Here is a 15676-nt window from a genome sequence, read left to right as displayed (position 1 = left end):
ATAGATAATAGAAATGCTGTGTGTGAATTGTATTCACGACTACTGCAATTTGCATGCTGTGAGTGAATGCCACAACAACTAGTGGTGTCGTTATGGATTAATTTTGATATCCCTTTGATATCAAAATGATGGTGTTATCACACAATATGCAACTTATTTGTATCACATCTGACATAAGTAGCTAAATTGAATAATAGGCATTATGATGCCATTTTTCATCTTCATGTGTGACTGCTTCCAGGTACAATTAAAACTTCTAGGGAGTATTATAAAGTGAATAGGAATAGTATAACAGAGTTGGGAGGAGCTTTGTAGGTCATCTAGTCTAACCCCCTGCTCAAGCAGGAAACCCTATACCAAGGGTTCTGCAACCTTAAACACAAAGAGCCATTTGGACCCGTTTCCCATAGAAAAGAAAACATGGGAGCCACAAAACCAGGGTGGGCATGGCCAACTCAATGGCACTCCCACCTACCCAGGTTTCCCAGTGTTGTCAGTGGGAAATAGCTCTCTGCCTCCTTTCCCTCCTCCCTCCCTCCCACCCATTACTGTTTTTCTCTTTTCCCTCTCCCTCTCCTTTCCTTTTCTTCCTTTCCTTCCCTTTCCCTCTTTCTTTCTCATTGAATACGGTAGAAAATCCAAAATAAGTTATTAATTGCGTCTCTTGTAATCTTTTCATAGTGAACTCTAAGTTGATAGAAGCTGGCAAGATTGAACTAACAGCAGTAGCATATATATTTTGATTTCTTTTGAGTACAACAATATAATACATTATCCAAAATTGTAAACAATCGTATTTTCAGATGCATTTTTTGCCATCTCTGTTATTTCCTTTTTAAAAAAAGTATCTTTGGCAACTACTCATTTGATGTCCACTTTCCATAAGTCAGTGTAGACCAATTTAATTCTTAGATGGGGGTGTTATTTTATTTTTTTAATCTTATTGTTTACCCACTTAAAGTTTCTGGAGCCTGGAAGGATATATGTTTTAATAAAACTTATTTATTATTTGTGGGTGCCCATTCAATGTGGTGATTTACAAATACATAATTAAAATAGTTAAAACATAAAATGGCAGCTTGGACAAGAAATAATCATACAATAAAAATGTAACAGAAGCTCCAAGTCAAATAATCTGGGAACAGGCAGCTCTTAGGGATCTTGTGGAACTCAGTGGAAATTGGCATTATACATTTGGGGGAGGTGCTATTTCAGAGGGCAGGGGCAGCAACAGAGAAGATGCATTTACTTGATTCCACAATTTAGTAGTATTCAACTTGAGGAGATCTGGAGCATATCCATTCTGCCGGAATAATCTGTTGGAGATTAAATTTAATTGAGATAGGTAATCCCTCAGATAACAAGACACTCTGCCATAAATTTAATCATTTTAATTTCAAGAAAATGTTTGACAAAGTATGTAGTGATGATTGGAGCTGTGAGCTGGATGAGAAAATGGCTACATAATTGTTTTAAAAAATCAAATTTAAAGAAACTAATCAAAAACATTTTTGAAAATATAATTTATGATTCTTAAAAAGTGTTAGGGATACACCCTAGCAGAATCTGCATGGCAGTCAGGCAGTCAGGCAAAATATGTGAGATAAACGTTTTTGTAGCTTACACTCAGTAAAACAGATACACTGTGCTAGTTTATTCCAGTAAGAGTTTTAGCATAGTCAAAACAGTCCATATATCATTCACTAGTTCAGTCCATCCGGGGATTATACAGTTGCAAAGTCCAGTGTCAAAAAAGAGGTCAGTAAACTTACAAATATCAGTCCAGTAATATATCTCCTCGCAGTAGAGATATGAAGAAGTCAAACCTCCTTTCTTCCTTCGACGTTCAGCAACTCAGCAGTAGGGAAAACGCAGTTAGCAAATCATCAATCCGGGCAATCCAGGAATCGTCAAGAATCGTCAGCAAATCCAGCAGGTTCTCTTGCTCCCTCTTATGGCGGTTTCACACTGCACCCAAAATTACATGCTTTGCAGTTTAAAGTGACACACACTTAAACTTACTATCATAGTTTATATATATTATTTTACCCAAACTACGTTAGGTAACCTTGTTATTCCTAACATACTCCCCTTTTGGGTAATATAATAATTTATATATCTATTTACAACCTTAACCCATAGTCATCACAACTTTCTTTGTGTTTGACTGAACCTTGGGCTTTTGTAAATTGATCAGCAATATTTTGCTCAGTCATACAATATTCCAGTCTTATTAAACCATTTTTTACAGATTGCCTTACATTCAGATATCTAAGATCTGTATGCTTAGATCTCGTTTTCACACCAATATTTGTAGCCATCCATATGGCTGCTTGATTGTCTTCATACGCTACAATGGAATCATTAACAGTTATTCCCTTATCCAACAACAACTGTTTATACAGAATTAAATCAGTACATAATAAAGATAGACATGAAAATTCTGCTTCCATTGTGGACATACTTATGTGTTACTGTCTAATTGACCTCCAACCAATCAATCCTTTTCCCAACAGTATAGCCATTCCTGAAGTTGATTTCCTAGTGTTTATGTCTGTTGCAAAACTTGCATCAGCATATGCACTTAAAATCAAATCATCTTTTGGCTCCAAATACAATGCATAGTGCATTGTCCTTTTAAGATATCTTAAGATACGCTTTGTCGCTTGCCAGTGTTGTTCAGTGGGTTCAGCGTTGAATCGTGCCAATTGATTAACGCAATAGGCAATATCTGGCCTTGACCAATTACTAATGTACGATAAACTACCAATTAGCAACTGATATATAGTCTTATCGAATTTTGAACTTTGAGCATCAGTGTGGCCAAATTCCTTACTCATTGGAGTTTTTGCCGGTTTACAAAGTTCCATCTTATATGTTTTTAGTAATTGATAAATCTTATCCTCTTGAGATATCTTATAGCCACTGTTGGTTTTATTTATTGTCAATCCTAAATACTGTTTTATCTCTCCTGGTTGCTTTAATTTTATCCTCTTACCTAATAATGATATTATTTCAGTAGCTTCATTATTAGTTTTTGTAATTAAGGCAATATCATCTGTAAACAACAATAATAATGACACTATTTCATTTGTCTCTTTCTTAAATAAACATGGATCAGCTAAACCTGCTTTAAACCCTATATTGTTTAATTCCTTAACAATATATTGGTTCCATTCGTAACCAGATTGTTTTAATCCATAGAGACTCTTTTTAAGCTTCCAACAGTCATTATTTGTTTTATCATCCTTAATACCTACAGGTTTCTTTAGGTATATAGTGTGCTGCAATGGTGCATGCAGATAAGCAGTTTCTACATCTAAGTGATTTATGATATAGTTTTTCTTAGCTGCCCACACTAAAGCTGCTCTCAAGGTTGTTGCCTTTAGACTCGGTGCAAATACTTCATCATAATCACATGCAGTTTGATTAAATCCTTGAGCTACCAACCTAGCTTTATGGGTAACAGTCCCATTTTTACCTGTTTTTAATTTAAATATCCATTTACAGCCAATGGACTTTTCACCTGGAGGTAATTTAACATTCTCATAAACTTCCATTTGTTTCAATGAATTTAGTTCCTTCTCCATTGCTCTATGCCAATTCTCTTGATCCTTTGCAGGATACGTTCTAAGTTCTTCCACAGTAGTTGGAACTTTATTAACTTGGCAAACTACACTTGCTTGGTACCTGTCAGGTGGTCTGGTTTCACGTGTTGAACGTCTAGGTATTACAGGGCTTACAGGTGGACTTTCATGTACTACCTGTTCCTGGTTATCTATTTCTTCCTGTTCACTTATTTCTTCCTGTTCTGGTCCTATATGCTCTTCCTGTACTTCCTGTTTAATTGGACTTTTCTTATTACTGATATGTTGTTGTGGTCTTTTGTAGGTTTCTATGATTACATCCTTACTTGAATCTTGCTCCAGTTTTTCCCATCCTACATGTTCCAGGAATTGTGCACTAGCACTACAGTAAACTCTAGATGTACCTTTCTCCCAGAATCTGTATGATTTGTGATTAGATTCATAACCTACAAAAAAATAACTTTTTAGCCCTATGCTGCCCCTTATGTCTCAGTTGTGTAGGAATATGCACCCATGCTGGTGCTCCAAATGTGTGCATGTAGCTTAGGTCAGGTTTTCTACCATGCCACCATATGAATGGTAATTCACCTGTTGTTGAGTTAACAACATTATTCAATATATGATTATCACACATTATTGCTTCTCCCCACAAAGTTTTAGGTAATCCTGAATCCGACAACATAGTACGAGCCATTGCCTGTATTGTTTGGCCTCGTCTTTCTATAAAGGAATTATGTTGTGGCCTATATGGTGCAGACTTTTTATGTTCTACACCTGCCATCTTCAGTCTATTTTGGAATTTATTATTTATAAATTCCGTACCATTATCAGTTACAAGAGTTACTAGTTTCCTTTTAGTTTTTCTTTCTGCAAACTTCAACCAATTAAAGAAATTCTGATATGTTTCCGTTTTACTCTTCATTAAATAACAGAAACCATATCTAAAATAATGATCCATTATACTTAATATATAACAAGCACCTCCCACACTTGGTTTTTTAGGACCTATAATATCAGCAAATATGACCTCTAGAGGCTCTTTAGTCTTAAATCCATTAATTCTATTTGCTGGTATTACCTTGCTTTTTTCTTGACTGCAAGCATTGCAGTGCAAATACTTACTGCAAGGCTTCAGTTTTATACCTTTAGACAGTTCAACCATTTGCTTGAGCATTTTAAAATTTATATGCCCTAAACCTCTGTGTAGCAAATGTATGCATTCATCATGAGGTTTAACGTTATTATACACTGTTGGCCACCTCTAACTGATTATCATTTAACACATACAATTCACCTTTTAAAGTTGCAGTCACTTTTTTACCTTCCTTTTCTATTATGCAGTTTTCTCCTCTAAAGGTAACTACATAACCTAGTTTAATCAAAACTCTAACTGAAAGCAAATTAAACTTAAGTTGTGGTACATATAACATTTTTACATTTTCTTTTATGCAAGAACAATGTGCAATACCTTCACCTTTTGCTTTTATTTTCCAGCCATTAGCCAACGATATCTGCTGTGAACTCGTGGACATCTTAACAAATCTTTTCTTATCTTTCGTTATGCAGTGCGATGCTCCACTATCTACAACCCCAAAATTACTGTTATTCACAGTTTCATTGCTATACATGGCTAACTCTAAGCATTTTTTATCCTTTTGATGCCTTTTTGCATTCTGGCTGGCATTGTGGCATTTTTCTTTCTTGCAAAATCTAGCCAAATGTCCTTTTCTTCCACAATTAAAACATTTTCTAATTGTGAAGGCTGTCGAAGATAATTTCTCTTCTTGTGGTTGTTCCCTTCTCAGTTGATCCCTTTCAAGCCTTCTCCTGGCTTCTTCAATTAATCTGCCAGTAATGTCAGTTAATGTGAGGTTATCTTTTGGCAGTACTTCCAGCGAAGTTACATAGTCGTCATAGCTCTCATCTAACGAAGACAAAATTATATAAACCTGATGTAGTTCAGTGAAGATAAGTTCTTTTTCATGCAGTTCCTGAAAAATCTTCTTCATAGTGTTTATATGAGTCAATATGTCTCCATTCTTTTGAAGATGTGTTCTGAACAGCTTCCGTGTAAGATTTATATGTGCTCCTACACTGTCTCGAACATAAATCTTCTTTAAATTCTCCCAACATTTCGCAGCTGTTTCTTCTCCATGAATATGGACAAGCTGCTGGTCACAGAGTGTCAGTCCTATTATACAGAGAGCTTGCTCATTCTTCAGTTTATATTCTTGTATTTTCTGGGCATCATCCTCATCATCCGGATCCCAAGCATCTACCTCTGGTGGGTTTTGAATTATACTCCACAAACCTTCTCTATGTAGAAGTAGGCTGCATTTCATAGACCATGAAACATAGTTTGTTCCATCCAGTTTGGATATTAGAGACAAACTTAGTAAATTGACTTGTGCCATCTTTCTCTGGATATTAAACTATAATTAATAAAACACAGCTGTCTGTTTACAGTATTGTGTAACTACACTAACTCTCACTTTATATAAGCCTGTTATATCCTGATTAGTCTGACTGTGCAGCTGGGCCCATAACCAGTGTTAGGGATACACCCTAGCAGAATCTGCATGGCAGTCAGGCAGGCAGGCAAAATATGTGAGATAAACGTTTTTGTAGCTTACACTCAGTAAAACAGATACACTGTGCTAGTTAAATAATTTATTCCAGTAAGAGTTTTACCATAGTCAAAACAGTCCATATATCATTTACTAGTTCAGTCCATCCGGGGATTATACAGTTGCAAAGTCCAGTGTCGAAAAAGAGGTCAGTAAACTTACAAATATCAGTCCAGTAATATATCTCCTCACAGTAGAGAGATGAAGAAGTCAAACCACCTTCCTTCGACGTTCAGCAACTCAGCAGTAGGGAAAATGCAGTTAGCAAATCATCAGTCCAGGCAATCCAGCAATCGTCAGGAATCGCCAGCAAATCCAGCAGGTTCTCTTGCTCCCTCTTATGGCGGTTTCACACCGCACCCAAAATTACATGCTTTGCAGTTTAAAGTGACACACACTTAAACTTACTATCATAGTTTATATATATTATTTTACCCAAACTACGTTAGGTAACCTTGTTATTCCTAACAAAAAATATTAGCTATTTTATTCTTCACTGAAAGTTTTTTTAATTATTACCTTTATATCTCACTTTTATTTTATGTAAATCAATAGAGCATATATAATATTTCTGCCTCTTATTTTGCCCATCCACAGTCTCCACATTTATCTATTGCATCAAGTGGAATACCACAAGGTTTAGTCCTGAGTTGTCTATTTCTCAACATTTTTGTTAATGATCTGGATGAATTAGCAAAGGGCAAGTTTAGCAGATTTTAGATGATGCATTATTGGAAGAGAAGGCTAACGCTGCAAAAGGTTTTTGTAAAATGCAGAACTACCTTGATTGTGATTGTAAATGATTTGGCTAAAAAAACCTAGAGGCAAATATATGGTCTTCATTTAAAAAGCAGAAGCAGGTACATAAGTTTAAAATGGGAAATAACTAGGTTGGTACATGAGGAAATTAACCTAGAATAAGAGATTACAAACTGAATATCAGTCATGGGTTCTATGGCTTTTTTCTTTTCTATTCTTTTTTGTAAAATAGTTGTATGATTGTGTATATCTCTGTGTGTGTGTGTGTCGTGTATGTCTCAGTATGTATGTGTATGCAAGTCCTATTTCAGTTCCAGAATGCAGTAGAAGGCATATAGCTAGTTCTTGATTTGGGATCAAAATATTCATTGCTAAACAAGGTGGCTATTTAAGTGAGTTGCATCCAACTTTATGACCTTTTCAAAGTTGTTAAGCAAATAATTGCAGTTTTTAAATGAATTGTGTGGTCATTAAGTGAATTCCCCCATTGACTTTGCTTTTTGGAAGCTGGATAGGAAGGTTGCCATCACATAACTCCAGCATGCTGCCACCTTTCTAAATATATGCAGATAGTGAAATGCCTGAATTTTGGCCATAACCATGGGGATGCTGCAATGGTTGTAAGTGCAAACAATAAACCACTTTTTTCAGTGCCATTGAACAGTGGCTTAAATGAATGGTTGTGAGTACTACCTGTAATGGATTTCAGGGAAGTATAGGCAGAATTTAATTGAATATTGCAGAAAAAAATACTAATTGTTAAATCACTCTGCAATAGAATCAATTATCTAAGCAAATGATAGGCTTCTCTTCAGTAAATATGTGAAAATAGAGAGTAGATAGTCATTTATCTGGAATGTTTTAATTTGAAGTTGGAAGCAATGGCCAAAATCATGCCTTACAATTCTTTTGATTGTGAGATCATTGGTGCTGTTTAAGCTTGATTACCCAACTAGATAATATATAATCAATGCTAAAAAGTGGTGGAATTTGTTCTGTGTGTGTGCCTATATATGATTGTGTAGCTTGCCCTGTCAGTGTTGGAGGGAGTGTTGTTCGTGGTTGTTATTAGGACATTGTTTATGGTATGTTATCTAAGTTAGTAGTTCCTTGCCATAAACAGCACCCCAATCAAGGAATTATGATGATGTTACCTAGTTCAACTCTGAGCTACAAATATCTTCTGGTGATTCTTTGTTTTTAAAATCCCCCAACTCGCTGTATATGTCTGACTTTTCCCCCTTCTTTTTATAAGGACTGTCAAAAGTAAGTCATTATATTAAATTGCCAGCAATGTTTCATTTCAGCTGATATCCGAGTGTTATCTCTTCCTGGAATGTATGAAAAGATCACTCATTTAGGAAACTCCTTGAGAAAATTTGTTTATCTGAAATCTCTTGACCTCTCACGCAATGCACTAACTACACTGGAGGTAAAAATTTTAGGGAGTTTGTATATTTTCCATTGTATATTTGGGGATTTTATTTTTGGATTTATTAAATACGTCTGTTTTACCACTTAACAATTGAAATGATCTTGACGTGAAAATATTCTGATATAATAAAGCAAACGTATAGAGATTTTCCATATGTGCAGAATAAAATTACTCTGTAACAAGTAGTAAAGGGACTGTTGAGGCAAATATTTAAAATGTGGAAAATAAAAGGCATTCCCTATGTGTTAAAGTATTTATTTTAGTTCAGGTGAGCAATTTTCTTCAATGAATAAATGAACACGTATAATTTTTTTGAACTAATTTGTTTAACATAATTCTCTTCATTTAGTCTTGGGACTAAAATAGATTATATTTTATATATTTTATATATATATATATATATATATATATATATATATATATATATATATATATATATATATATATATATATATATATAATTCAATAGAGTTCACTGACTTGTATGCATCACTATAAATTGATCTATAATTTTACAGCCTACACTGAAATATCTGACAAGGATGAGATTCTGAGAAATAAGCATTATTCTAATTCTCATCTTGAGATATCATCTTTAAAGAGGCATACACTATATGTAGATATAGAAGGTGATGGAGTGCCAAGGGGAGCAAATTGCATGATGTAAATTTTCCCTTTTTCTGAATGAGTATTATAAAACATATGTATGAAAAAGAAGATGTTATGACACAATTCTGTTTTAGTCATTTTACAAGAGTAAAGATTACTGAGGAAGACTCTATTCATATTTTAAAACAGGGCCTTAAACATCTCACATACTTAGAAAAGCTCAATCTCTACTTCAATCACATCTCCTCTCTATCAGAAGTGCTACGACTCCACAATTTAACTGCACTTCAAGTTGTGGATTTCCGACTGAATCCTGTTGTTAAAAATGAATCAGATTATCGCCTTTTTGTTGTACATATGCTTCCTAATCTCAAACAGTTAGGTAAGTAGGCTTGCATAAATTTTACTGTTGGTCAGGTGGCTAGATTATGGATTAAACTTGAAATTTTAACAATTTATCTATAGTTTGAATGATTCCAGCACATACAATTTATTTGCTGATTTCAGGTAGTTGCAGGAGACAACTATAGAGATCTTTCCATTTCTTTCCGGTGGGTTATGTTTGCATATAATATTGGTAGATGTAAAATGTATAATTATATCTAGTTGTTTGAGGAGATTGGAGCAGAGGAGGAATAGATGTAGGAACCATTAGCCTGATACTCACAATCTACCATAGACAGACACCATCTCTTTATGGGATTTTCTGAAGTAAAGATTTTTTTTCTCAGAAAAATCTAACTTTCAAAGCCACTGTAGAATAGTTCGGGGAATCCATTGTCTGTTTTTTTCAGTACTGCAGTCATATATCTAAAATAAAACCGAAGAACAAAATATTCCATGGCTTTAGAAGACAACAGATTGTTCTCCTAGATGTGTTAGTCAAAATGAAATAGGAAATATAGGTTTGAAATGTTGACCGCCAGCAGAAAGCTGTGTACCTTTCCTTGCTGGCCAGTGTATACTACAACTATATAACCCCTTGTGGGGGAAAAACTATCATGGAAAATGGTGTGATTTAGTTGAAGATGTAGATCTTCAATCTCTACACAAGGGGCTTTTTGTCAAGGGATGGGTTTCACCTCACAAGAACTGTGAAGAATGTCTTTAGAAACCAAGTGTCTAGCTGTATCCAAAGATATTTAAACTAAAATTGGAGAGGGTGGGGGGAGACAAATTTTCAGAAGCGAATTCCTAATATAAATCCAAAGGGTAATCAACCAATAATAAGAAAGAAGGGGAATTTAAATATAAAATAGAAGACGTAAACACAGGGTCACTAAAAAGGACCCAAATGCCTATATACTAACACTAAGTGTTAGTGTATAGGCATTTGAATCTTTTTTAATGTCCCCCGTATTTGCTTCCTATATTTCCTATTTTAGGAGGAGTATGAGTAACAAACCAGATGTACTTTATTGTAGTATATGAGGGCAGATATAACATTACTGCCATTACCGAAATTCAGCAGGTTGAAACCCATGACTAGAACATATAGAGAGAAGGATTCAAATTGTTCAAAAAACCAAAACAAAACAGAACTAATAGAAGAGAAGGTTGAGTTGTGCAATATATAAAAAAATTATATCTCTATAGAAATTTAGCAAAACAATCATGAAAACCTTAAATGCATTTGGGTTAATATAAAAGGGAAAAGAAATGACATTGCCATTAGTATATATTACACACCACCCAACCAATCAGAACAAATAGATGAATTTTTGGCTAACCAATTATTTAAAGGTGTGCAGAAAGCACAACACAATAGTAATGACATCAACTATCCTGACATCAACTGGGAGACAAATTCTGCACCTAGTGGGAGATCAAACAGATTTCTGAGGAACCAAGCAGACATCTATGCCTCTCAAAAAGTAGAAAAAAGAACTACAGGGTCAGTTACACTGGATTTAATTTTCACTAGCCAAAATAAAAAATAATAAGAAGGAGTTGATTACAGGAACTTTGCCAAGAGTAGCCATATGTTATTGGAATTCATACCTTAAAAGAGCTGATTTCAACAAACTTAGAGAAAATTTAGAAAAATTACATAAATAGAAATCTTTAATGGAAAAACAATCCAAGAAGTTTCTGAAAAACAGATTATAGAAGCCCAGTCGAGTACAATACCAATAAAAAGGAAAAATAAGAGACCCCGCAAGAGATTGCTGCATAAATAACTGTGATAAACTGAAAGACAAAAAAGTCAAATATATAAAATGGAATCAGGAGCACATAACTAAGGCTGAATATCAGCAAATACCCGAATTTGCAAAGATGAAGTCAGGAAAACTAAGGCTCAGGATAGACTACAACTTGCAATAAATGTCAATAAGAATAATAATAGAAAAGCTTCTTGCAACATGTAAAGAACAAAAAAAGTCATGGAAACATTTGGTCCACTAATGGGAGAAGATGGCAAGAAAGTGATGGGCAGTAGATGGAAAGTGGAACTGCTTAATTAATTCTTTGCATCTGTCTACACACAAAAGCGGGGGAGTCCAATTTATCAAAAGTAATATCAGAAATCAAAAGAGGCAACAAAATAATAAGACAATACCTATCCACTCTAGATTAATTCAAATCAGCACGACTAGGTGGTTTACATCCCAGAGTTCTGAAGAAGCTGGCAAATATGATTTTGGAACCAACTGATTCATATAATTCCAAGATCCTGGACCACCGAAGAACTACCAGAGGACTGGAAAACAGTTGATGTGGTTTCTCTTCTACAAAAAAAGGAAAAAAATGGATCCAAGAAACTACAGACCAATTAGCAACAGATCTGCAAACATTCTAGAAGCAAGCAAAATCATTACTAGAAGCCAATTTGAGTTTGTCAAAAACAAAGTTACTAAATTAATGGGTAAGCAAAATGCTTTGAACATAATATACTTGGACTTCATTAAGGCAAAGTAGATCACAACATATATACAGATAGTCCTCTACTTAAGACCAGAATTAATCCCAAAATTTCCATTGTTAAACGAAACAATTGTTAAGTGAGTTTTGCCCCATTTTACAACTTTTCTTTCCATAGTTATTAAGAAAATCACTGCAGTTGTTAAATTAGTCACAAGGTTATTAAGAGAATAGGCTCCCCCAATGACTGCTTATCAGAAGGTCACAAAAGGTGATCACATGATCGTGAGACACTAGAACAGTCATACATATGAATCAGTTGCCACGCATCTGAAATTTGATCACTTGACAACCTGAATGCAACAATAGTTGTAAGCACTGATGGGATTCAAATTTGTTTACTACCAGTTCTGTAGGCGTGGCTTGGTGGGCGTGAGAGGGGAAGGATACTGTAAAATCTCCAGTCAGATGTAGTATTTGCCGGTTCTCCAAACTGACTCAAAATTTCTGCTACCGGTTCTTCAGAACTGGTCAGAACCTTTTGAATACCACCTCTGGTTGTAAATGTGAAAAATGGTCATAGGTCCTTTTGTCATTTTAATTGTAATTTTGAACAACCTCAAAACAAATGTTTGTAAGTTGAAGACTACCTGTACTATTTTGTGAGATAGAAAAATGTGGGTTAGACAGCATTATTACCTGGTGGATTCATAACTGGCTGACCAACTGAATTCAACATATAATCTTTAATGGAGTTACATTTGCATGGAGGAAGACATGCAGTGGGTACGTCAAGATTCTATCCTAGGCACAGTAAATGGTTCAGATGAGTGGATAGAAAGGGAATTCATAAAATTTGCAGATGACACTAAGCTGGGGGGGAATAGTCAGCACTTTAGAAGATAGGTTCAAGATCCAAAAGGGGTTTAACAGACTGGAGCACTGGGACCTAGCCAACAAAATGCAGTTCAGTGAGAAAACTAAGGTTGTACACGTAGGCAAGAAAATACAAAGATTGGATAAGTGGTAGCTTGCTCATTAGTAGTAAATGTGAGACAGATCTAAGAGTCCTAATGGACAACCAAATATGAGCCAGCAGTGTGCTGCGGTTGCCAAAAAAGCCAATGCAGTCCTTGGCTCCCTCAACAGAGGGATAATATCAAGATCACACGAGATGTTACTGTTGCTTTATACTGCACTGATGAGACTACACTTCATCTAGTTTTGGTCACACAATCCAAAAAAGATATTGAGACCATAGAAAAGGTTCAGAGAAGAGCAACAAAGATAAATAGGACTGGAGGCTAAAATAAATGAAGAACATTTGCAGGAACTGGGAATATCTAGTCTAGGAACTGGGAATGTCCAGTTAGGAACTGGATATGTCTAGTCTAGGAACTGGAAATGTATTGAGACAAGGACTATTGGGTGACATTAAAGCAGTTTTCCAATATTTAAGAAGCTGTCACAAAGAAAAAAGATTGACCTATTCTCCAAAGAAGGTGGATGGTAATGGATAGAAACTTATCAAAGGGAAGTCTAACCTAGAACTAATGAGACATTTCCTGATGGTAAGAACACTGAAATGCCTTTCCTCCAGAAATTGTGAGTACTTGATTACTGGAAGTTTTAAGAGATTGGACAGTCATCTGTCTCAAATGGTACAGAGTCCCCTGTTTGAGCAGGAAGTTATACTAGAAGACCCCTGAGATTCCTTCCAATTCTCATATTGGATTACTCTGTTAAGATGAGTTAGATTTTCTGTTTATAGAGAGATAAGCAGAACAATAAAATAGAGGCCAGTATGAGTCAGTTTTTGTGGTTAATTATTTCCTAGTTCCTATTTAAAATGTTTTGAGATAACATGAGACTGCAAATGACTAAAGGCTGTAATTGAGGTTATTTTGAAGGTTTGGTTTTGTAGTTAATGCGCCAGGGTAGAAAGCAGGAGATGGTGAATTCAAGTACTGCCATAGTCATGAAAGCCAGCTGGCGAACCTTAGGCCATTCACTTTATCTCAGCCCAACTCATCTCCCAGGGTTATAATGGGGAAAATAGGAAGATGAAGGTATATTGGATATATTCAATTCACTGTGTTATTTATAAAAATAATAGATACGGTATTTTGTGTGTGTGTTTGTATGTGTATACGTATGTGTGTGTATACATGTATATGTATTTAATTCCTTAATAGTACCTTTATTTTTATATATATTTTTTTAAAAATCACTGTCATTTATTTTTTGAAATATACATTCTAAAATTATTAAATAATGTTTAATATTATTTCATATTATTTATTAATGTATTTAATAACATTTTAATTAAAATTGCTGGTTTGGATTTATACATTGTGTTCGAAGTATCTGTATAACTGATTGTCATGTTGGATTTTTTTTTAGATGATTGCCCTGTAACAGAAAGTGACCGAAAAGCATCTCTTTTGCATTTTACTTCTGATTACGCTTATACATTCAATAAATCTGCAGTTTTAGCCAAAAGAATTAAACCTAGCAGGTATTAAAAAATAAATTGAAGAAATGACAATAGCACAGTTTTGAAAATGTTGGAGACCATCACTGAAATTCTAATGGAATTCATGTTATTGCAATGAGATTGTATTTCTATTTTTGTTTTTCAAGCCAGGCTTGCAAAAGCTAGGAAACACTTTTGGAATGAGATTTAAAAATAAACTTTACATCTAAATAAAATAAAAATTAAAAAATGGAGCTTCCAGAACTATTCTTGTATCTGGGCTGCACCAGATACTTTCTAAAGCTTCAGGTCTTGATTCTAAGCTTTCAGTAATTAGCCAATTTTGCCAGATAATATTATTATATTATTTTGTTTTATTATAATATTGCATATATTATGTATAAAATAAATCAATACAATATTTTATATTAAATTATTATACTATTATATTGTTATAATATAATAATATAGTTGGTTGCACAGTCACCTGGATGTTTAGACTGGATTTGGCATTTTATACAACCAGCGAGTCCTTCCCAAGTGCCTGGGGTAGGCAAATGTTGCTGTTTAATAATATTAAAGATTTGGTCATAGGATGTAAGATATGTTATTCCAAGTAAAACTGCTTGTGCAAATAACTGATGGTGGTTTAACAATGCTAATCATATTTAGGTGGTTCTCCAAATATTTTAGGATTATACTCAAGGTGGAGGGGTGGGATGCAAATATTTTTACTACCGGTTCGGTGGGAGTGGCTAGGTGGGAGTGGCAATGTGACTGGGTGGGTGTGGATTTTTTCTTCGTTTTTGCAATACCCCCCCACACTCCTTTTTTTTCCCCCCTGGGCCTCAGGGAAGCCTCCTCAGAGCAAAAACAGCTTCCCAGAAGGCTTCCCTGAGGCCCAGGAGGCAAAAAAAGAAGTGCTGGGGGGGCGCACAGCACCCCTGTCCATGTGCCCTTTTTGCCTTGTGGGCCTCAGGGAAGCCTGAGTGAAGTAGTAAGACAGTGAGGAGGATCCTGGCACAGCTGATCATTGGAACAGCTGATCGTTGGGAGGGGAAAAAAATACCATAAGGAGTGATTGGGCGGGATGGGGCAGTGGGGGAGAATATAGTGAGTGATGTTGCGATGTTGTGCATACACAATAAGAACTGACTGGGTGGGGAGGGTAGGGGAGAGGAGGGCAGAGTGGGGTGGGGCCATCTAAGGACACAATTTGCCAGTTCTCCAAACTGCACAGAATTGTAACAACCGGTTCTACTGAACTGGTCCGAACCGGTAGAATTTCACCCCTGCCATGGTGTCTATTACTATTGATAAT

General features: G+C 35.3%; 1 protein-coding gene and 1 long non-coding RNA gene across 8 annotated transcripts in view; one reads left to right on the top strand and one right to left on the bottom strand.

The window, feature by feature from the left end:
* LOC148124106 (uncharacterized) overlaps positions 1-1880 on the bottom strand; it is a 49571-nt gene extending 47691 nt beyond the window's left edge. The window contains exon 1 of the long non-coding RNA XR_015740034.1: positions 1773-1880. This is a non-coding gene — a long non-coding RNA (uncharacterized LOC148124106). The remainder of the gene's footprint in view (positions 1-1772) is intronic.
* The window catches only part of CEP72 (centrosomal protein 72), a 66083-nt gene that overhangs the window by 14694 nt on the left and 35713 nt on the right, over positions 1-15676 (top strand). For 6 of the 7 annotated variants that reach the window (XR_015740032.1, XM_087916008.1, XM_087916010.1 and 3 more), the window contains exons 3-5: positions 8281-8405; positions 9207-9399; positions 14283-14397. Coding sequence is in view for 6 of the 7 variants with exons in the window: in XM_087916008.1 (XP_087772134.1) it covers positions 8281-8405; positions 9207-9399; positions 14283-14397 (433 nt within the window). In the remaining variant the exon portion in view is untranslated. The remainder of the gene's footprint in view (positions 1-8280; positions 8406-9206; positions 9400-14282; positions 14398-15676) is intronic. The other variant, XM_087916012.1, reaches the window with a different exon arrangement.

The sequence above is a fragment of the Pseudonaja textilis genome, chromosome Z, assembly GCF_049901715.1.
Source record: "Pseudonaja textilis isolate UNSWEBS1 chromosome Z, rPseTex1.2, whole genome shotgun sequence".
Taxonomy (NCBI): domain Eukaryota; kingdom Metazoa; phylum Chordata; class Lepidosauria; order Squamata; family Elapidae; genus Pseudonaja; species Pseudonaja textilis.
Note: the sequence above shows the minus strand (reverse complement) of the source record. Positions and strands in the feature narration are given on the sequence as shown.